At 51.2% G+C, this 22,500-nt stretch overlaps 1 protein-coding gene across 8 annotated transcripts in view; it reads right to left on the bottom strand.

The window, feature by feature from the left end:
* Positions 1 to 1,347: 1,347 nt before the first annotated feature.
* The window catches only part of LOC114868360 (nuclear factor 1 B-type-like), a 52,413-nt gene continuing 31,260 nt past the window's right edge, over positions 1,348 to 22,500 (bottom strand). For 3 of the 8 annotated variants that reach the window (XM_029171861.3, XM_029171852.3, XM_055513589.1), the window contains exons 3-12: positions 19,150 to 19,206; positions 17,552 to 17,620; positions 15,326 to 15,446; positions 15,133 to 15,254; positions 13,296 to 13,430; positions 13,003 to 13,187; positions 11,314 to 11,452; positions 11,028 to 11,110; positions 7,595 to 7,683; positions 1,348 to 5,032 (exon numbers count right to left, since the gene is read on the bottom strand). In XM_029171861.3, the coding sequence (XP_029027694.1) occupies positions 4,900 to 5,032; positions 7,595 to 7,683; positions 11,028 to 11,110; positions 11,314 to 11,452; positions 13,003 to 13,187; positions 13,296 to 13,430; positions 15,133 to 15,254; positions 15,326 to 15,446; positions 17,552 to 17,620; positions 19,150 to 19,206 (1,133 nt within the window). In that variant the 3' untranslated portion in view covers positions 1,348 to 4,899. The remainder of the gene's footprint in view (positions 5,033 to 7,594; positions 7,684 to 11,027; positions 11,111 to 11,313; positions 11,453 to 13,002; positions 13,188 to 13,295; positions 13,431 to 15,132; positions 15,255 to 15,325; positions 15,447 to 17,551; positions 17,621 to 19,149; positions 19,207 to 22,500) is intronic. The other 5 variants (XM_029171871.3, XM_029171906.3, XM_029171878.3 and 2 more) reach the window with 4 other exon arrangements.

Raw genomic sequence — 22,500 nt, 5'->3', positions numbered from 1 at the left:
AGTTTCCCGTCAAATATGAAAGTAAGTCTATCACATGTTACAGTTATATACAACAGACAGCTTGAACAGGCACTGCATTGCTATCTCCTCTGTCTGCTTTTGGTGAATGTTACATCCTGTAGAAATGCTGGTTTTCCTGTTTCTTAACAACCTGATGCCGAGTGACTAGCAGCTAGTCAGAGTATGGAAGGTGGGTATTGCTCTGTGGGATGAAAATGTCTGTGGAGATGCGCCCCGTCCGTCCCCGTGGATGAAGTTAAAGGAAAAAACACCATCACTCATATTGCATGTGCCACAGTTGCTCCTTGCATAACGTTGTTCAGTATGATCGAAGCGATCAGTGACATAATACTTTCTAAAATAGGTTGAGTCACAATCTGCCTTTGAATAAGGCTCACGGGTGGAACACTGATTCAAATGTCATAGAGAGCTTTGACAGGCTACAATCACATAACCGTGCCCAAATACACTAAGCCCAGCTGGGAGGTGCGCTGACATCAGGCTCATGGAAAGTGCAAAACGAACGACGCCTCCATGCTTTCAAGTGACTGCTCTGGTGAAGGAGGAGACGAGGCCGCTCGGAGACGAGGCCGCTCGGAGACGAGGCCGCTCGGAGACGAGGCCGCTCGGAGACGCTCGGAGACGCTTGGAGACGCTCGGAGCCGAGGCCGCTTGGAGACGCTCGGAGACGCTTGGAGACGCTCGGAGCCGAGGCCGCTTGGAGACGAGGCCGCTCGGAGACGCTCGAAGACGCTCGGAGACGCTCGGAGACGCGTCTACAGCCAGGAGAGAAAAACTAAGACAATGACGCGTTCAAAGACGCTCGTCACTGCAGAGCTTCCTCTGAGGCCTCTCTTACTGGATGCGTGACATCACCTCCCAGCTGCTACAGAAACACATTCACGCCACCGTCTTGTTGGACAAGAATTCACACCCAGTTCAAAAAACAAAACAAAAGCGATAAATCACGTCACGCTTGCTATGGCCACACTAATGAAAGAACAACAATTCAAATATTCATGAAGTGCTTCCCAAATGGAAATATCTAAGCGCTAACCAAAATCAGAAACAATAATATTAACAAAAAGCCTTCATTGTTGTTGTTTTTCTATATTTGTGGATCTTAGAATATTTCCGCCATTTTTTCACGTTACATACAAGAAAACACAACAATGATGAAACATTTTTAGCTTCTACTAACCGGGGAAACCTGGAGAGTTCTAACTCAAATCCATCTTCCAAGACAACTAAAACTAAATCCAAATCAAATTTGCTTCTTCCTAAAATGGAACTGACTCATTTTTCCCCAGAATTGAAGATTTACAAATTAGGAGAACGTTTACAGTGTACAAACTTCTGTCCTATGGCAGGCTTTTATTCTGATAGAAAGACCCTCATCTTGTCTCACTGTGTAGTGTCCGAGGCACTCGATCTCACACACACACACGCACACACACACACACACACACACACACACACACACACACACACACACACACACACACACACACACACACACACACACACACACACACACACACACAAGCTGCCAAAGCAGAGTTCAAACCCACAGACTACTGCTATCGACACAGTCATGATATTTACCTTTATGTACAGTCTCCTAGTCAATAAAACACCAACAGCACAGTGACCCTGACACATGTAGCATCACACACACACACACACACTCATACTTTGGGACAATGCACTTCAGTGGGGTCTTCAATGGCCAAAGGCTGCAAAGCACTTAGTTTTCTTTTAGAAAGAATTAAAAAGAACTACAGAAGACAGAACAGTGCACATAGAACGGGGTGACTTTTTCTAGGGGTTTCCTGCATAAGAAATCTGGGTGGAGATGGAGAGGTTGAGCTTGACTTGAGGATTGTATTTTTTTTATCAAAAACATTTTCTGCTGCGTGGCCCTCTGCCTCCGGCCGGAGAGCTCTCGTTAGTGCCGTCTCTCTCTCCCAGAGACACGCTCGCTCGCTCGCTCGCTCAGCGGCTGCAGGGGAAGAGTGCAAAAGGTGTGGAGCAGCACCGGAGGCTGCTCCTTCTCTCTCTGCCAGGAAGTTCCCTACTTTAACATAGTGATTGATATATATATATCTATATGTATATATATGTAATGCCCTGTATTATGCCTGAGAGATTCAGTTTGAGACTGGGGTCAAAACACTGCACAGGGGGAGAAGACGATTGCCTATGTGCTATTTAAGTGCTAGATTTGAATCTAGTGAATTCTACTTAAGCTCCTACTGAACCGCTGGGCGTGAAGCAGGTAAACGCCTCGCGCACTCGCTGGCGTGGTCCAACACCTACGTCTGCGCACACCGCGGGCCGATCTGCCGGGGAACCGATATATGTGCATATCGTATATACATTTATACAAATCTACTGCTTATAAAATACTTCTAAAGGCTTGCTTGAGCCTGTCTGGAGCTGATTTGGACAGGTCTCACTAGCATAAGTCGGTATGTGATTGTTGCGCAACTCACAGGCCACTTCTCTGATGTGTTTAAGGCATCTACTTGGGAATTGCATTCGGTGGCGTCTAGACTGGGACGGAGGAACCAACGAAACGCATGCGACTGTGTTCCAGAACGGGATTCTAGGCAAAATGATTTCGTAAAATGATTGTCATACTCAAGTCAAGCCGTCTCTCCTGTGAAAAGATGAGCTCCTTCAGTGTCACGCGCTGGCACCCCCGGTGGAAAGTTGAAAGGAAGAGTCACAGTAGACCAATCAGTGACTTTGCAGCCGTGGGAAGACCATGGGTGCATTTGTTAAGCACTCCTAGAAAAACGCCGCCCCGCCCCCTGAAACCTCCCAAATCTAGAGTTACACTGGAACACGTCTGACTGCCTACACGCTAGAGAGAGAAAGAAAAGAAGACCTTGTCACACACTGCATAGAAAGCAGTCCCCACTTTGGTCAATAAAAAAGGAAAACAGCCACAACAACAACAACATCATCAACAACAACAACGACAAACAACAATATCAACAAAATAAATGCATTACAATATTATCTATCTCCAAACTAGCCTCTAATAATTGACGCATCTATTAAGCACTACCTACATAGGCAAAACTTGGTATTGCATAATTTTCATAATTCTGAATTCCACCCTCCACAATAGTAATTGGAAGATGAACAAAATGAGCGTTGAGAAATAAAAGAAAACAACAAAAACAGGTGACAGGTTATTAGAAAAACCACCAAAATACTGAAAAAGAAGAATGCTGGTTGATTACAAGCCTTTAAACGGCGACTATACACAGCCTTGATATGCAATGTAACGAACGGTGAGATCGAGTAGTACATGAAGTTAAAAATCAACAATTTCATTGAGAGTACAAAACAATTCTTATCATAAAAATGTTAATTTTTTTTCTATAATGATAAATGCAGCAAAAACAAGTGTAGTGACGTCTCTATATTCAAAGGCAAGGCACGTAATGTGGACTATATGTCATCGTGCAAATTAAGAGGACTGGAGAGATTTCGCTTGTATAAATATGTCCGGACCGGAGGCAATGGCTGCGAACATGCCGTGCACAATTTCAGGGATTTGCCACCACCTGCGTCGATGGTTTCACTTTTCAAGCTCTCGCGCTGCAGAGTTGACCGAGTGCACGTTGAACTAACTCTTTTCTTTCCTTTTTGTTTGATTCCTGTAAACAAGATGGCGGAGCGCACGCGTGTTGGCGCTCAGTCGCTCTGTGATCGTTTAGTCGTCCTTACACACTATGTCTCTCTCACGTCTTTACTCGTGTTCTGGTATTTTATTCTTTTTTTTTACCACAAATAAATTAAAAAGGACTCCCCGCCGCGGCGGGAAGGACGAAGTGCTGCTTTAGCTCGATGCTGCACAGGTAGCTTAGCGCTCGCCTTCAACTCACGCTTGATGTTTTTTCTCATCCGAGAAGACGGATATGTAACTGAAATCAAATTCAAATGTCTTAAACATTTTACCCATAAAACTATTTATTATTTATCCCCCTTCCTTTAGAGTCTTAGGGCTGACAGACTGATAGCTTCCCTTCAGAAATTAAATTGCACTTGCCTCTAATGAGATTTTTTTTCTTTTAGTCCTTTTGTAAAGGAGTTGCAAATTCTTTAACGAGGGGTCCAATCTCAAGTCTAACATTTAGTGTTTTTTGAAAACCGCAAGAAGAGTTCTCAACTCTTGCTGTAAGCGTTTACATTAATTCGTGAAGTAAGTAGCAGTAAAGAATCAACACAGTCGACACATTTTCTGAACAAAGACTCGTATCACAGTAAACTGAACTCAAACGGAGGAAGAAACGCTCTGAATTCACACAGTGACTCGTTTGACGTGGGAGAACCTCTTCTGAAGAGGCCTGAGACTCATCCACCAGGCAGAGGTGTAGATGCGCAGACTTGTGTGTGTGTAAATCAAGATTTTACATCTTCCCCAAACAAGGAAAAAGAGTAGGAATTGCCGCTAAGAGACTAGAGTGTCATGCAATAAAACATTAAGGCATCTATACATCACAGTATTTGAATGGATTGAAAAGTTCTGCAAACACAGCAACTGACTGGTGGGTGTTGGATGCGTAGACCGGACCGGACCGGACCGGACCGGGCCGGGACAGGACAGGACAGGACAGGACAGCTGACCTGAAGCGATTTCTTCTTTTTTTCCCGCTCTCATCACGTGTTCACTTCATGGCCAGGGTCCGGTGTGGGGGGAGGGACGGGAGCGGGGGGCGTGAAGGGCGTGACCGGAGGGAAGGGTTGCAAAGGGAGGATTGTGCAGCTCCTGCTGCTTTGCTGGTTTCATCCATGGCTGCAGACACCTGTAGCGCCAGCTCTGCGCCGCCAACACCCCCACGCGCCCATCCGTCCACCCGGGGGCGTCCAGCCGCGGCCTGTTCAGTTCCCCGTCTCCGCGGGGACCAGGGGCTCACCAATGATGTTTATGCTGTAGTTCTGGTGGACATTTGTTGGCAGAATCGGAGTCCCGTTCGACACTTGGAATGGAACTAAGCTCGCCCAGGTACCAGGACTGCGGAGAGAGAGAAGACACACAGGAAGACGCGGATTAGTCACATGCCGTCGGCCTGTTTGTGCAGCATGCAGTCAAATCAGATTGTCCCTTTTCAATGATCTCCCATCATGAGCGGCGTCGCCGCTCTGCTGACAGCCAGCGAGCGTCAAGGTCTCCTTCCTGCTGAGTGGAAGCGAAGGGAGGAAAATGGCAGAACAGGCTCCGAGAAGCGAGGCTGAGGCCGTAAAGGAAAGCATGCGGGGAGACTGGTGCTGGGGGTGGAGGCAGGGGGCTGTGGTGGTGGTGGTGGGGGTCACTACGCAAAGCTGTCCCATCCCTATTCATCTCACGCTAATGGCAAAACAACACAGCGATTGTTCCTGGCGAGCAACGGCGCTAACTGAAAACGCAGGCGGGAACAAGCGGCGCGTTGTTCCCGAGGGGCGCCTGCTACGTACATGTCAGATAATTAGCCGCCCCCCCCCCCGCCCCCCCACACACCCCCAGTGTGCACTCATCCCTCAGCGCTACCTGCGCCGCGCTCCAGCCACCGACTCTGCAGCGGCGGCAGAGGAGCTGGAAACCTGCAGACGGAGCTGAACACAGGCCGCGTCTTTGTGAGGCCCAACAACAGACAGCGCTGTCTGCACCCATGAAAGCAGCTCACGCACCAGTCTGCATTTTATACAAATCACCAGCCGCTGCTCTTTTACTTAAAACAAAAGAAGTGCAAATTCAATTCACCTCGCGTCGCGAAGGAGCCAGACTCTTTACAAAGACTGAAAGAAGGAAACACAGAGGACGACGACGCATTCAAAATAAAAACAAACACTCTACTTTTCCATCCCAGTGTGCAAAGAGTTAAAACAGCCTCAAGGCTAATCTTCTCTAGCAGTTTTCCCGTCCTCATGCCCCCCCCCCCCCCCCCACCCTGCCAGAAATCATCGGACAGGAAGCGAGGGATTAGTTTTTCCTACCTTGCTGAACAAAGAGTGCACAGAGCGGCTCGTTCTCCGTCCCCCGTCCCCTCTCTCTCCTTCCTTCTGAGAGTCCTTTAAGGTAACGGCCTGCATTAGGGGGGACCACACATCCACAGAAGCGGCCTTGCCAGCTTTTGTGTGCGCTAAACCTGCAGATCGTTTTTAATCTTGTAGAAATCGACGGCTGTCACTCCATATCTGCGTCCTCCAGCTCACGCTTACATCAGCGGGGAGATCCTCCCGTCCCTGCTAACCACTCCTTACAAATGCACATCAAGGAATTCTGGGTAATGTCGCTGAACTGGGCCCCACTGTCACGCGCTCTACATCTACTGTAGCAGCTGGTTTGTGGTTGTGAGTCAGAGCCACACGCCCCGCGTGGCTCTTTCCTTAGATGACCTTCAGCATGGCCTCTCGCCGCCCTGTCCGGCTCCCAAACCGCGCTGATTCCGCTCCCTGCAAAGCCCAGCCAGGGCGTACGGCGCGCTTCGTTTAAGGATTAGCTCCTAAATTAGATTATCTAATGGCATCTTAATGGATTGCTGACCCATTTCCTGCACAATGGCAACATGCGAGTCTGGCGGCGTTTTAATTTGGGGGCCAGTACTGAAGAGGGATAGCGGAGCGCGCCGTTTAAAGGACAAGCAAGATAAAAGAGGAACTCAGCTGATCTATAAGTTGAATGGCGTCCCTTGAATATTCCATCAAAGGGGGGGAATATAATAGAATTAGCATCCCGGCCCTGGAACAATGTAAACCAAATTCAGTTGAGGCCTGTTTTATGTGCGCTCGTTACTGTACACTCGCATGGAGGAGAGGAGGAGTGGAACCAGAGACCTGGAGCCGAAGCCCGATGCGAGCGTGTTTGTAAGACAGTTTGGCGCCGCACACACTCTCACACACACTTCCAGGTGAAGGGAGACGTAAGAGGAAAAGGCTGAGCTCAGCTCGCTGCGCCGTGGCCGAAGGTTCAGGTTGTTCCCCAGAGAGGAGCAGATACAGTGGAGACGGGAGGCGGGACTTTATGGAGCTTCAAGTTAAAGAGAATAAGTGTGGAGTCAAACAACGTTGGGTTTGTTAAACACTCAACAGCAGAACCTCCTCACGTGGCTGCTTATCTGACATGAAATGACTTTAACTCCGCACGGATCCACTGGGACGAACGTCTGCCTCATCAAATGCCACTCGCCTCTTTTTCTTGAGTCTGAATCCGAGAAGAAAAGCTTTGTTTTTCAAAACTGCAACCATTTTGCAACATTTGCCATCTCGTGGTTGAGCCCAACGAAGAAACGAAATACAGTTCAAGGTTCAGATGGTTATTGCCCCGACTGCAAATAAGGCCAGAATTGAGTCTATTTTATGGTATTTAAAGAAACATTCACACAAAAAACAAACAATAACCTGTTAATCTGCAAAAGAAGGAATAAAGCTGAAAGTAAAGAAAACAAGTTCTTCTAGCAACAGTGAAATCAGTCACATCTGAAGCCCACATAATTATTCTAGCTTATAAAAAATGAATGTATACAGCATTTACATGTATGTGTGCGAGTACATGTCGTGTGAGAGAGACAGAGGCGGCTGGAAAGAATGAAAAGGTTACCTTTGCCAAGTAATCCCCAAAGTGTCGTCAGTGGCACTGGGGCCATAATGCCGCCCGTTTTGAGTCACGCTCCAGTCACACTTCCTCAGCTGTCAATTGAAACCTAGCAGTCAGATCACTGGGCCAAGACAACGTCCACTGCAGATCACACTACTACTCAACAGAAGCATGCAGAAGAGCCTAGAGCAGGAGCAGCATGGATGGAGCGAGTCCTGACAGGGATCAGTGTTAACAGACAGACAGACAGACAGACAGACGCATGCAGGCACAGGCACAGTTAGTGGCGACGGCTCTCCTGGAAGCAAACACATGGCGTTAGTTGGTTCAGATGCAGGTGAGGCCCGGCCGATCGATCGATCCACACCCGCTGCTCCACTGTAAGTGCACTTTGGGGGACGCGGCCCTGCGGCACACGCCGCCGCCGCTTTCATTAGCTAACTGTTTCATCGATCAGGGGTCGGCGTCGCAGCGCAGCTCTCCTCACGGATCACAAATTACTGCCCCCAAAACAGAAGCACGCAGGCGGGGCCCCTCCGCGTGCATTATGCGAGCGCACGTGTCTGCAATCCAGCTGAGAGCTGCCTCTGCCAATACCGGCTAACCTTGCCCCGTGGTCAGCGCATTCATTTAGTAATGCACCGGGAGGAAAGTGCAGCGTTCGCACTCGCGGGCGGCGCACGTTGTGCACGGGCTCTTAAGAGGGATTTAATCAGATAGACGCGCGCTGAATATTCAGAGCCATTTGCAGCGGTCAAGAAATGTTCCTCCTTCCTCCGAGCACCTGGACCAACACATCAGGAGACGATGATGGATTCCCACTTAGGCCGCACTTAAATGCAGGCGCGTCTTTGTTTTCTGCCACTGCTTCACGATCGCTCCAGAGAAAAAAAAAACAGAGAACTTCGAGAGGACGACGTTCAGCTTTAACCTCCACTCGCCCAATTACCGTGAACCGCTGCTAAACAAAACTGGGTGAGAAACAACGCCAGTGTTTTTCCCCGTGTTTATGGAGGGCTGGGAGAATAAAGCAACGTGACAAAAGCTTGCAGAGAATGTGCGTCAGGGCCAGACGCTCGGTGCCACCGCTCCTCGAGGCCTCGCCATCTGTCCGCTGGCACCGGCACATCAGAGCGGCACGGCGGCGGGAGGGCGGGGGGGGGGGGGGGCAGCGCTAGCAAACAGATGCGGGCAGATTGTGGATTAGGATCCTTCCTTAGATAATACCAAATGACATCTGATCACGGATCTTTCCCAGCGGAATGCTCGATGCTGGCATTCCCTCGAGGGGTTAACCAAGGCGAGGGATGAATGGAGGGTTTTCACACATTCGCTGCCTGGGAATCGTGGAGCAGGTGTGGGAGCGTGTGGTGCTGTTGTTTTGTTTTGCTTTTCCCACTTTTGAAGCCCAGTGTGTGTGTGTGTGTGTGCGTGTGTGTGCGTGTTTGTGTTAGTGTGTGTGTGTGTGTGTGTGTGTGTGTGCGTGTGTGTGCGTGTGTTTGCCTAATTTAGTGGAGCTATATTTTTTAAAAGACTTTATCTGAGTCTTTAATGTGACTAGATTCTTATCAAATCGTAAATTTCTTCCCGCGCTGCCAGCTGCAGACGTAGCTGCAGTCTCCACCCGTCACAATCCTCTAAAAGCTCCTCCGTGGACTTGTTTTCGTGCTCCGACCGGCCAGACGTCCAACGGCTGCAGCTAAACAACCAGAAGTGTCGGCGAAGCCTCGCGGATCCCACATAATAAACATCCCCTCACCAGATGAGGACAATGACAGAGCATTGAGTGAAAGTGTTTAGTCCTGAGGGACTTGGCTCGGTGTCGCTCCCGCTCGGCGAGGCCAGATCCCAGGCCGTTAAATCATACCGCAGAAAACAAAAACAACTGTGACAAGCAGCAGCGCCATGAATCAAGCACGGAGACGCTGAACCTTCCTGCATGTGGCGCATCGACATATCACCTGCTACCGCGGCGTCACCGCACGGCTTCCAGCCGTCGTTCTCATAAAACTCCTCTCGGACCACGGGTTCAAAGGCGTCTGTGTCGGAGTGTTTGTCTTTGTGATCCCCACAAAAATGTGCAGTATGTGTTTGTCTTGTTCATGCGACTCAATCACAAAAATGTGCTGGATAATTACCACTTATCAAATAAAAATAGCTGTAATTGTTTTATTATATTTTCCTTCGGAGGTTTTGACGTATCCAGCTCATTTACGCCTGTAAATCTCTCGTGTGCTCTGGGGCCTCTGGACCAAAGTGCAGCTCCGCTCACACGGATGCTGTGTTGTGCGGTGATTTTGTAGCGGAGCTACTAGAAAATGTGGAAGACAAACTGTGCGACATCAGCCAAGTGGATCCTCCCTCTCCTCCTCCGTGGAAGAAAAGCATCCGCCACCGCTCACAAACCCTGACTCTCTCTGCCTTGTTGTAAAAAAATGGGGGAGCAAAAGAAAGACAGAAAGAGGAGCGAGGAAACAGAGGGCAGCTTTGTCATTTTTACTAAACATTTAAAAAGCGAGCGGAGGAGAAACCCAGCCATCATTATGTAGCCGCGTGCAGATGCATTCAATTAGTTGTGGTTGGAAAAGCCTTGGCCTCAGACCAACACTTTCAATAAGACGGGTGGGGGAGCGCACTCTCTCCCGTCCGACAACACCGCAACGCTCCTAAGCGCGCAGACGCACACCAGCGCACACATGGAGTCACCACATCTGTCCCAGGACGGCCGCTGGGGCCACCGCGTGACGCCAGCGCTGAGAGTTCAGCACTGATTACATGTGTGTGAAACATATACGAGTGTGTGTGTGTGTGTGAGAGAGAGAGAGAGCGTGTTTATAAGAAATGTGTGAAGGAAATACAGTGGAGCACGTTACACCCTCAAAGACGTGCCACACATTGACGAGCTATTTCCTCACACCTTCACTTCTTTCCTCAGTGACCTGATTAAACAGATGCCTCGTTCTTCTCTTCACTGTGGGATCACTATCAATACTAAAAATACATTTATGGTTTCATCTTTACCGATTTAGTTTCTCACTCGCATCTTTAATCCAAGAACCATCCAGATTTGTGATTTGTTTTCCACAAATCAGCTCCCTTAAGAATATTTTAACATAATTTTTTTGTAATCAGAAATGTACTAAATTGCAGCAGTGAAAGAAAGAGGACAACCACTAAAATTGTATTTCGATCTTAAGCTGACTAATATACTACAAAAAAACCTTCATTTGTTGCTAATTTTTATGCCAGCAGTGTGTTTGACCTGAGTGCTGTGATCTAACGAGACGGTCTAATGCCTCACACAAATCTAATTCAGAGCGCGACTGGCTTTCGCAGAAGGCGGGGATTTGACGTCTGATGTGTGGGGAGACGGGGCGGAGGACAGAACATGAAAGGAGCAGGTGAGCTGAGTGCTGATGGTGGGAGGGGGTCTCACCTGTTGCTGGTGGAGGAAGGTGGGATCTCTAGGGCTCAGGCCTACAAAACGATTAGCCGTCGGGGTGCCAGGGGCAGAGTAGCCTGAGGGACGAAGCAGAGACGCGGTGCGTTACAATGAGCACAGCTACATGTCTCTGTATCTGAGATGTGGATTTAGCAGAGGAAGTGAAAGCAGGAGCCCCGCAAGGCTGTAATTTGGGCCCACATTTTTTTATTACATTGTATATTTCCTACAAAAACACTGGTTTTATTATTATTGCTGGTGCGAGAGAAGCTGCGCCCACCTTCTGTGGATGTGGTGATGGGCTTGGTGTCGGGCATGGACAGCGAGACGGGTCGTACAGCGCTGTGATGTGGAGAGGGAGCCAGGACCGGGGTGAAGTGGCCCGGGACCTTTCCCACCACCTGACCACTGCTGTTCGGCTGCACGAGGAGGACACACAAGAAAAGCGTCACGTCACACGTCACTTTGAGCATTTGTGGCAGTTTAGTGGCCACAGATTTGGTTTATTTGATGAAGCAAATAAAATGCTGCAGCCTTTTACCTTCAGCTGTATATGTGGACCTGACTGTACTGAACATGAATGCAAGCGTTTCCTTCACAGTAATCAAACTCAATCTACACTCGGCTCCTTCAGCTGCAGATGGAGACTCGTACATTTATTGCTCCGCCTCAAGAAAAGCTTTTACCACTTCCAGTCACTTCGTTGTCACAGTTATTACTGTTTCACGAGCAACAACAGCTCCTCTGTCAGCGGCAATAGATTCCCTACATGATTTCAAACAATGATTTTAATGGCGCCCATAAATGGAATTCACAAGGACCCGGACATGAAAAGCAAAGCAGTGGATTGACCTGCTACAATGGCGTGAATGTGGGCGAGACTATATATATGGAGAAAGAAATAAAGGAGGCTAGTGGGAGCTCCTCCTTTGGACGGCTGGAGACTGTCTGGGGCCTTCGTTTCAAGGCCGCCCCGAGTTCAAAACTCAAACAGGCCTTTTTGGAAAAGAATTGCATCCACAGGGTTCCTCCGATGTGAATAGAATGTTTAATTAGAGTGTAATATAATCTGCGTTAAAGCAAGCATAAAAACATTCTGGCACTCGTCCATGGGATTATAAGCGCTGTGTTATTTGCTGAGACCCCCCCATACCTCCATCCGGCCTCCTTCCCCAGTCTGGTCCTCCAGAAGTCTCTCTTCCTACCGGACCCCACTTTGCCAACCCCCCCCTTTGCTTCTCCAACACCCCAGCAGAGGGCCGGTTAATTCTGCACAACAGCCGGGCCCCGGCAACGGCAAATATTTACAACCTTTATCATTCCCTGTGGTTTTTCTCTGTAGTAACAGTCTCCCCCCCCCCTCACCCGCTCCCTGCTCTGGAGATGGAGCCGTCTACGAGGCCTTTGTTTACAGTGAGAACAGCGGGGATATAAAACTCACATAAATATCCTGCTCTCTCACCGGCCGCAGCGCGTAGCAGAATGTATAAAAGCTTGGAGCTGCGTGATTTACTACAACGCCTTCATACAGTTTTGGAAGTCATGTGCGAGCGCAATCGCGGTAGTTTAGCTGACTTTTATATGGAGTTATACGCTGGGGCTGCACTATAATCCTATATCACGCAGAGAAGACGCCTCTTTGTCACTGGAGGTGGCCTCCAAAGTTCAGACTGGGCCTGAAACTTGCAAAGGGGCTTAATTGGCTAAATCAGCCTAATTAAGTACCGCCTCAGGGCGATGAGCGGTTCCCACGACAACAGAACAAAGAAGCATTTTAAGAAATGTATCAACTATTTGCACACTGATCTCACCTTCCGTCATCTACTTCCAATTGCACTAATAAATCTTTGATGTATTTGCTGTATTTCATGCTTTTGAACCTCTGGAGGGCAAGTACAGTAAGAGAGCAGCGACAGAGAGACTGGAGCCCAGTGATGCTCACAGCCACAGGCATATGGACGCGACAGACCTGGCTGCTCTGAGGGCTGGACGGGTCGTACGACGGCACGTAGCTCTTGAGGGGGTCAGCGGGGTTGAGGTGGGGCGGGTAGCGGATGGTCGGGTGTGAGAAGTAGGGCGACGGCGCAGGGGGCAGTATGGCCGAAGCCGAGAACTGCAGCGGCGAGTGTGGGGGGGGGCTCCTCGTCGAGATAACTGCAAGGACAAGAGATTGAGTCGGCGTGAGCGGATAAAGCGATCACCATCGATCTACAGACTGGACTGAGAATCAGAATGGAGTCTGCAGCTCCAGCAGCAACTCACCACTGTGTCCTACACCTGTGAGGCCCGGGTGGTGGGGCTGAGGGAAAGTGCTGAGTCGTGGTGAGGAGTCCTGCGGAGAGGTGGGGCTGAACAGTGGCTTCTCCGGCTTCTTCATGGTGGGAGAGGACATGTCTGCTGAACACAGAAAGGTGTACGGTCACACGGAGCCAGAGGACTCGCACACGGCGAGAAAGTGAAAGAAAATGCACAGACGAGCGTGGCCAAAATTAATCACAATATTTCCTGTGGGTTAAATCTTCCACTTCTCATGGAATGAGCTCCAAAAATGAATTATGGTTGAATTTCTGCAGAATTTGATCCGCGTGGGATTAGTATTACCAGAGGGCCGCACACAATGAAAACATGCTGTCTAAATTACTGTAGAGACACTGCACGACGGGCAAAATCAGAAAACCAGTGGACATCCAGAAACACGAGTCCCGTGAAAGTGTGTTTCTGTCTGAGCAGATAATGAAATCCAGCGAACTGAAAAAAGCTCACATCTTAACGTAAATATACAGTGTAACATCTGCACGCCGCCTGACGAGCTACCGAAGCTGCTCATGAATGACTCTGGAGGCTCAGAAGATGTGAAATGTCGTCAGGAAGCCTCTGCAGAGTGAAGGTTCTGCTGTTACAGCTGCGCAGTTCTCATTTTCCACGGTGAGAGTGTCTAAAGGGGAACGTGACACGTCTGCTCCCTCTGAACATCCACGTCGGGCTTTTCTGGTCCGTCACAGATTCCCCTTCAAATCAGCCCAACATGTGCTGCTAACATCTGTGCAGCGCAGATGAGGCCTCGTGTGGCGGCCGCCGTCCTTCCTTCCTTCCCGCCGCCGACAACCACCCTGTGACGGGAAGGATCGCTGGGACGGAGCAACAAAGGTGCCTGGAACTCAGGGGGACTTCCCGATCAGAGGCTTCAGTGCTGTGGCAGCGCCTTCCCTCGTATCACAGCCCGAAGAGGAGTTTACACTGAATGAATGCTTAAAAGCTGGACAGAAGACACAAGAGTTGGATCTGGTCCGTTTCATAGGACGAAGCTGCGTCTCCCGCCACATAGTGAGGTTTTGTCGAACGACAACCATGTGCGAGAAAAGCGCTTGGCACTTGGGAGGCCTCATATGGCTTCAATATCAGCCCACTTCTCATTTATTCTCCCCTGACAGAATAATGGGCGTCTTTGGAGACGTTCCTGCCCACTGCTTTCCCTTTCTCCGCGCCCCTGGTGTCTGGGTTTATGCAGAGCGACGCTCGCGGGCCTCGTGCGCGGGGACGCGCTGAAATCTCGGGAACCCACAGTGGGCTGTGGTTGAATCCCACTAGCGCCGCGTCATCTGGTGTTTTCCTCTCGGCCGTGCGACTTATTACAAAAATAAAAGCACCGGGAGCAGAGGAAACACCAAAAAGACGGCTCAAACGGGGGCTCAAAGCCGAGCGCGCGCCTCATTTGTCCGTCGCAGCCAGACTAAACACTGGCCGCCACCTCAGAGGGTTGAATCCAGCGGCAGCGAGTGTGGAGAGGAGTCAGCAGAGAGCGCGAGCGATGCGGAAGCACGGGCGGTGAGGCCTTCATTAAAGGGCCGGTGTCTCACACTAATGAGACACCGGCGGTCCCAGAGGCCCAGCTCCTCTGCTCAGAGGCACGTCTGCACCTCTACCTGCTGCACGTTGCTCACGATCTGCAGGCGCCACAAAACGCGCTGGACCCGGGTGGAAGGCGGGCGTTAGCCGTTAGCCGTTAGCCTGCAGCATCAGCCGAGCGCGGGTTCAGCTGCTGGTTCAAACAAGGAGCAGCAGGTCCGTCCTGCAGCAAACACGGGTACGAGACAATCACCTCCTTCCCGGTCGTGCCAGTTGGCCCGGCTGCTGGCCGGCGAGCTGGGCGACGAGTAGAAGTCGGGCCCCGTGGGGCTGGTGTCCATGTTCTCCTCCATGCTGGCGGTTTTGGGCCTCTTGCTGCAATAGAAGAGCAGTCATTAGCATTGGACGCGTGGACACCACGTTGCAGCCGCACTGGTTTCACTGACCTGCCGGGAGGAGAGGACAGGGAGCGGTGCAGCCCCATGCTGGAGTTCAGGTCGTGGTAGTAGGGCTGGCTGGGCATGTCGGCCATGGAGAAGTTGACGGCCGCTCCGTGGGTGATGGGCACTGCAGGGGACACGGAGTACAGCTCTAATCACCGCTCAGACGCACGTTCACTGCAGAGCTGCCGGATCGAGGGCCGCGTCGAGAGCCAGACAATTAATTGCAAAGTAGCTTGACTGACTGTTATTGATGCGCTGCGTTGAGAGGCGCTGCTCATCAAATGAAGCGCTCCCTGTTGCAGGTTAACTGTCTGACCATCGCACGCTCCCACTCAGCATCTCACTAACAAGTCTCTGCTGCTGCACAGTAGCTGCAGGAAACCAGAAACCTCGACCTGCGTTTGCCTCATAAATGCTTTGATTATTATTATTATTATTATTATTATTATTATTATTATTATTATTATTATTATTATTATTATTATTATTATTATTATTGATGGAAGCAGAGCTCCACAGACATGGAAAAAAGTCCCTCAAATATTTGTTCTTTTCCTCCTGATCCTTAAATAAATGGTAGAAGAACAACAGTGACATGTGTTTGTATTTGCTTTATAAACTCCTTACGCTTGAACCCATTCATCAGCTTTTCTCTGCTTCTCTAAACTCCACTACGAAGCTCAGCCGCTTCCTCGCACCGTGATTTACGGCGGAAAAGGTGTTGTTTTTCTCACTGCGGTCAAGGTGAGAGATACAGTTTCAAGGGAGGCCGGACCTGTGTTTACAGAACAAAAGGAGTTCAGCACCGGTCCCATCTCTCTCTCTCTCCTCCGCTCGCTCGCCCGCCCGCAGCGTGTGGGGCCGCCTGCAGCCCGAGCGCTTGCTTGGTTGGGAGTGGATGAGACGATGGAGTGTGTGGCGCCGTCTGTTGTGGTCTGAGGTTCACCACTGGCACGATCCCTCCGCCAGCCTCCGCCCTGGCAGCGGCCGCGAGCGTCTGCGGAGGAATGCTCCGGCCCGAGGACACACATACAACACCATTGTTCTGTTTTCATTCATGGCTGAGGATCCCCCAACAATGCCGCGCTCTCCCCCTCTCTCTCTCTCTCTCTCTCTCGCTCTCTCAGTTACTGGCCCCGTGCACTGTTTCTGATGCCACTTGGCCGACTTGCCCACCGTCACATTTAATAATTTGGGCTTTTAGGCTTTAAACCAAACAGTGAGACACACAACGCTGCAGTAAACAGGCGCCCGCGCTTCTTCCTCCAGATCCAGGAGAGAACGCCTCGCTCTCCCGCGCACCGACACCTTTTTGTGTTGACAACTGGACTCGCGGCGGAGGCTCCTGTTGCATTAATGAGCGTCCTGGTCGACATGCTGCACCGCGCGTCGGCCTTGAACTCCGCGAGCTGCCTTTGATGGACTTCAAAGCAGGTCTGAACAGCCCGGGCGCCGGCGCTGACGGACGGCGGCCGCTCACATGTCTTCCCAGGGAGCGCGCGGCTGAGTGACGGACAACTCCTGCGCGGCCGCCGCCGACCTTTTTAAAATTCCAGCTCGGCTTCAGTCGGCTTCAGTGAACCGGCGCTCGGTCACATGAGAGCGAGCGGCGGCGCAGCAGCCATCTGGTCAGGGGGCAAATTAAACACTAAACAAAAACACGGCCTTTCAAAGGAGATTCAGTTTCTGAGCGGTGACACAAGTAGCAGCAGCCATTTGGAAGGTTCCAGCGAACATGTCTGCGGCGCGGCGGCGCGAACGCGGCGCTGAGCAGAAACCAGATGCCGTCAGCTGTGTTCAGTGTGTGAAGTCACACTGCCGCCGCGTCGGAGGCCTCTGCGGGCAGGTTCCCAGGCTGAGCCGGGCTCAGGTGCAGCAGGGCCTCGGGTGCTGAGCTGTTACCAACAAGGGGACGAGCAACCGTCAACGGCCTCGCGGCTCCTGTCTGTGCAGATGCTCGCAGGCCCGGACACATGCTGCGACCGCAGCGCGACCGGTCCGACCGGATCTGGCGCTGGCAGTTCTGAGAGCACGCGGAGGCTGTTTGTGTCATGAACCCGTTCGCCGACTCCAGAACTGTGACCGTGACCTCCCTCCTACTCGCCGGGCTGAGCCGCAGCAGCCGTGGCCCGAAGCGTGGACTTTGGCGCCCGCGCGTCCCGGCTCCGCCCAGCTCTACCTGAGCCAAGGTCCAACTAGACAATGAGTGACAGGAGGACGTGTACTCACTCCGGGACACGCGCACCAGCTCTGCAACGCTGAAGACTCCCGATTTGATGAAGCTGTCTTCCAAGTAGACTGTGGACAGAAGCATGAAGGAAATTAATAACGCGACGTGATCGTGATAAATGTTGTAATTTACTGCAGGCAGAACCAAAGTGTGTGGGACATAATGAGAGTTAAAGATCTGCCTCCATATCATCGGTGTGAAATGAACAATAGCATCAGATTAATTGCCTGACAAATCATCCCTAAGTGTTTGATTCGACACGGACGCAGATAAAGTGACGATCCGTCTATTAGAGACGTATCCGTCTTGTTTTCTGCTGCTGTTTCATTACGTTTCCTTTCAAACTGTAACGTTTTTATTTTACACCACGAGAGCGAGGACTCGATAAACAAAGCATTAATCTGCATTAGTTTCCTGACACGTGCTCCTTTTTGCACCGTCCTCTCTTGGACGCGGCCTTTTCTCCTTTCGCTCCATCGTCGGAGCTCAGACTGACAGGACAGGTGTGCGTGGAGGACGGAGCGAGCGCATCGGAATCAAACCCGGCAGTTGTGTGAGCACAAGGAGCGAAGCGGCGCTGCCTCGTCGGTCCCACACAGGCAAAACTCCACGGTCAATATTGACTCCGTCGCGCTAAGATAAAGGAGCCCTGCGAAGAAATCTGCACCTAAAAAGATAATTATTGGAGATTATTTGGGAGCTTCACTCGCGCCAGTGCAAATAAACGGACTCGTGAGTCATGAAGCCTCTTAGACCGAACTAACAATAGTACTGCTTTTTGTATGTGAGCTGTTTATTTGGTGAACTCTCTGGGACCGGCCCAAGAATTAGTGAAACCAATCAGCTGTCAGTCAAGTGCGACAGACAGACGAGTTACTGGCACCCGACTGACTCCGGCTGCGCTTTGATGCGACGCCAGCAGCGCTCGGCTGCTGCTGCAGAGATGCGGCCGGCGCCGTTGGCACCCGCGCAGCCGGTGAACGGGTGAACGGGTGAACGGGTGAACGGGTGAACGGGTGAACGGGTGAACCGGTGAACCGGCAGCTTTCGCAGGGAGCCGTGCCACTGCCTGGGGCCTCCAGGCCTGAGTCATTGGCATGTTTTCCTTGGCACCCGCATCAGCAGAACCGGCTCTTGAGGTAGAGGACTAATTATACTCCTCAAACTATTTTCATTCCAACATTGTGACGACAGAGCGGGTCATTCGGGGGAAGCGCCGCGTGGACCCTCCTCCGCGCACCTTGACGCGCTCCAGCGGGTCCGAGGTGCAGGCTGCCGCTTAAAAGTGCGTGATGCTGCCACTGGGACAAAGATAATTCATATTTAATGACGCACTTAAATTTTATTCCTCCTCTGCCTCTGCCAAGTTTAAAATGGCAAAAGTCACACGAGTTGAGATTTCGACCTTATATATTTATTTATCGCTTATGGTTCTTATGCTCAACGTCTTGTGCTTTTCTTGTCTCGCCTGCTAAAGAGCAGTCATTCCATGTGTTTCGCGTCGAGTCACCGGGTTCACAGCGAGGTGGGTTCCCGTGTTCCAGCGTACGCACAATGGAGCGATGACAGGAGGGAGGACGACTGTTACTGTACGTACCTGGAAGAGGGTTTTTGCCTTGCTCATTGTTGCTGGGACTTCCTGACTGCTGCGAGTCTGCAAACAAAGAGAGCGAAAGGGGAGAGGGGGTCACTACGACGCAGGGCAACAACACATCACCCTGCTGAAACGGCTGCTCTGGCGGCATTGATTACTCCTCGCTCTGAAGCTGGATTTTCACTTTGCTCCTTCGAGCTCTTATCAGTTTTTTTTGCCACAAACTCGGTGAGAAACAACACCTGCCGGGGCAAAGGGCGGCTCGGGACGAAGACGTTTCCTGCAGCCACCACTGTACATTAAACAGTGAGCTTTGTTTGAACAGCATTATCATTAATGGGAGGGCAAACGGGAAAAAGCCTCTTTGTGCGACGCAGGACCGCCTAAAGGTTTTACCGGCAGCCCTGGGGTCATTTTTCAAAGGGCCTGAAGGCGCGGTGGTGGAGGGAGGCGGGTGCTGGACAGAATGTGTTCGGTCCTGCTGTGCAAGGTACGAGCACAGAACAGAATGTGGAGCGGACAGGAGGGGCGGGACGGCCAGGAAACATGAGTGGAATTCTTTCCAGGGGCTCAGCGATGACGTCTTTTACCGCCGAGCCTCCTGTTCTGCTGCTCAGACACCGGGGCGGGTTTCGCCCGCGCTGTTGCATGAGACGCGGCAGCGAGTTGTGAAACATCAAGATGAAGACGATAAATCACTGTCAACGGGTTTCCTGAGCGCGTTCGCGAGGACGGCGGCCGCGCGCTCGCGGCGAGCGGACCGGACCCCCGCGACGAATGGGAGCGGGCCGGGCCCAAACATGCCCCGACACGGGCCTCCACGAGGAGCGGCGAGATTAGGATCTGCGCCTTTAACATCAGACACACGGAGCCCGAGACGGTGAACTCAGATACCCTTGCCGCGCAACGACTCCCCTCTTCCTGCTGCAGCTCTCATGAGCTGTGTTACAGAGGCAACTGTGGAAAAGAAAGAGGAGGAGGGGTCGAACGAGGGAGGGAGAGAGAGAGAGGAAAAAGTTGAAGGATTTATCCCTTTCGTGTTCTCTCTCTGTGTCTCTCGCCCCTCTCTCTTGTTCCCCCTCTTCTAAATTTGACTATTAAACGGCGCTGCAAAAACAGAATGTTCTTGGCTGAAGCTCAACAATGACAAAGTAGGGAGGGAACAGGACCATACGTTAAGAAGCAAAGGAAAAAAACCCACCAGCAACTTACAAGTTACGGCCCTACAATGGATGTGTTCTGCCGCCTGGAAGCGTGAGCGCGAGCCGGACCTGGCGCTCAGGTCGTCCGACGGGTTTGGGGGAATCTCTGCTGAAGCTCCCGTACGTGGGCAACGTGCTGGTTTCTCTGCAGTTTCCCCCGAGGCCGCGGTGACGTCGTTCTGTCTAATCAGCAGTTCAAATCCCCAACGACGCTCCTTTTACGCCCGCGCATAAAACACGGCAGACGCTCCCAACGCGATGACGACGGGACAATCAGAGCTCGTCTGCTCTGCCGTTTAACCAGTTAAAATCAACTTTCTGTTGATGCTAAATCTGTGTTTTATTGCGAGCGTAAACCAGACGCTTCCTTTGCTCTGCACCAGCGAGTCCTCGGCCGTCCCCTCCTCACATAAACACACTATGTAAAGCAGCTCTTGTGGGCGAGCGGAGGTTTGTGTGGATTTGGCACAGGATACGTCTATAAAGTGATTGCAGGCGGCTCGGTGCCCCCCCCCACAGCCCCCCCCCCCCCACGTCACTTTAGGAGTCATCCATCAGTCTACTTACGACTGCCAACTCCACACTCACTCCCTGAGAACTGCTGAGAGGCAAAGAAACGGCAGAGGAGGCGACGGGGGTGAAAGGAGCAGGAAGGAGGTGGGAGAACGAGGAGGAGGCCGCTCGCATTCGCGTTCCCCGCTCCTTCTCTGAGGCTAGAACAGGCAGCCGTGACAAAAAGAGCAGATGGCCGTGGCAATTAGAGATCCCAGGCAGCGTCTTCCAGCATGAGGCGCCACTGCAGCACCAGGAGAGGCCACCTGGACGACGCAAGGTGGGACGCGAGCATATGGCGCATCTGCCGGGCTGCGCCGGTGCTGGAAACACCCCTCCTATTGCATTACATTCTACCTTTGACCCAAGAAAAGAGCTCCAGTCTGCGGCTTCTCCTTCCACGAATAAAATTATGGAGGAAAAAAAGCACCAGTGCACATTAAAACTATTGCATTTGAAAGCAGATAAATCGAGGCTGTTATTGTTTGTTTTTGATTTTTTTGCGCGATATTGAAAGAGGCTGTAATAAATGAGAAGCAGGATGTGAAGAGCCGGGATCCGTATCTGAAAGGTGTCCTGTGCAAAAGCCCGGCCAATCTCGCAGCCCTCAAATAAACAGGAGTCTAACCTGTAAATAAACAGCTGCGGTCGAGGAGGCCGGGCTTTGCCCTGGGAGCTTGGTAGAGCTCGAACTCAGGGCCAGACACCACACACACACACACACACACACACACACACACACACACACACACACACACACGGACACAGACACACACACGCACGCACACACACACACACAGACACACACACACAGACACACACGGACACACACGGACACACACACACGCACACGCACACACACACACACACACACCCTTTCCAAAAACAACATTTCTCTGTAACCTCCATCGCTGCCACTTGCTTAAATAAACAAACCGGTTCTTGAGCGACGTGAAAAAAAACAGCCTCGCGTATGAATCGGAATATTTGCTGTTAGTCAGCAAAAAAATAGAAAAATGTAAAAAGCAGCCGAGGGGGCTTGTGGGTATTTTGGATGTGTCCACCAGCTCCTACACCTTCCTGCCCGTTGGGATACTTATCATACCACAGTAACGATTAGGGTAATTAGGGGTAATGGCAACAGAAATCTGGCTCGGCAAGAAAGTTTCCCAGTGCTTGTGAGGTTTCTCCACACCCAAGTGTGTTCCTCGCCTGGATTTATAATCACTAAAACACACACTCACCCTAACCCACCCTCTCACATTTTGGCATGAAACCCATTCTGTTCCCACTAAATTGCAGAACACACATGCACATACACGCACAGTGTGGATCAAATTAGCCACATACTTTGGGAAACTTTCCTTTTTTCTGGCCGCGGCGGTGCGCGCTTTCAGCCCACAAACACTGGCAGACACGTATAGATGTCCTCCATAAAGAGCAGCGTGCGCGCGGCGCCCGCGCCTGCAGATGCATGCGCTGTCGACATTTCAGGAGGAGAAGCCTGTCTGGCAGCCATTTTATGCCGAGGGGTTCTGTGCACATGTATAGCTGCGGCTGCCAGAGGCTCGGGTCCTGAGCCAAGACGCATTTCAGCAGC

The sequence above is a fragment of the Betta splendens genome, chromosome 2 (genome assembly GCF_900634795.4).
Source record: "Betta splendens chromosome 2, fBetSpl5.4, whole genome shotgun sequence".
NCBI lineage: Eukaryota > Metazoa > Chordata > Actinopteri > Anabantiformes > Osphronemidae > Betta > Betta splendens.
Note: the sequence above shows the minus strand (reverse complement) of the source record. Positions and strands in the feature narration are given on the sequence as shown.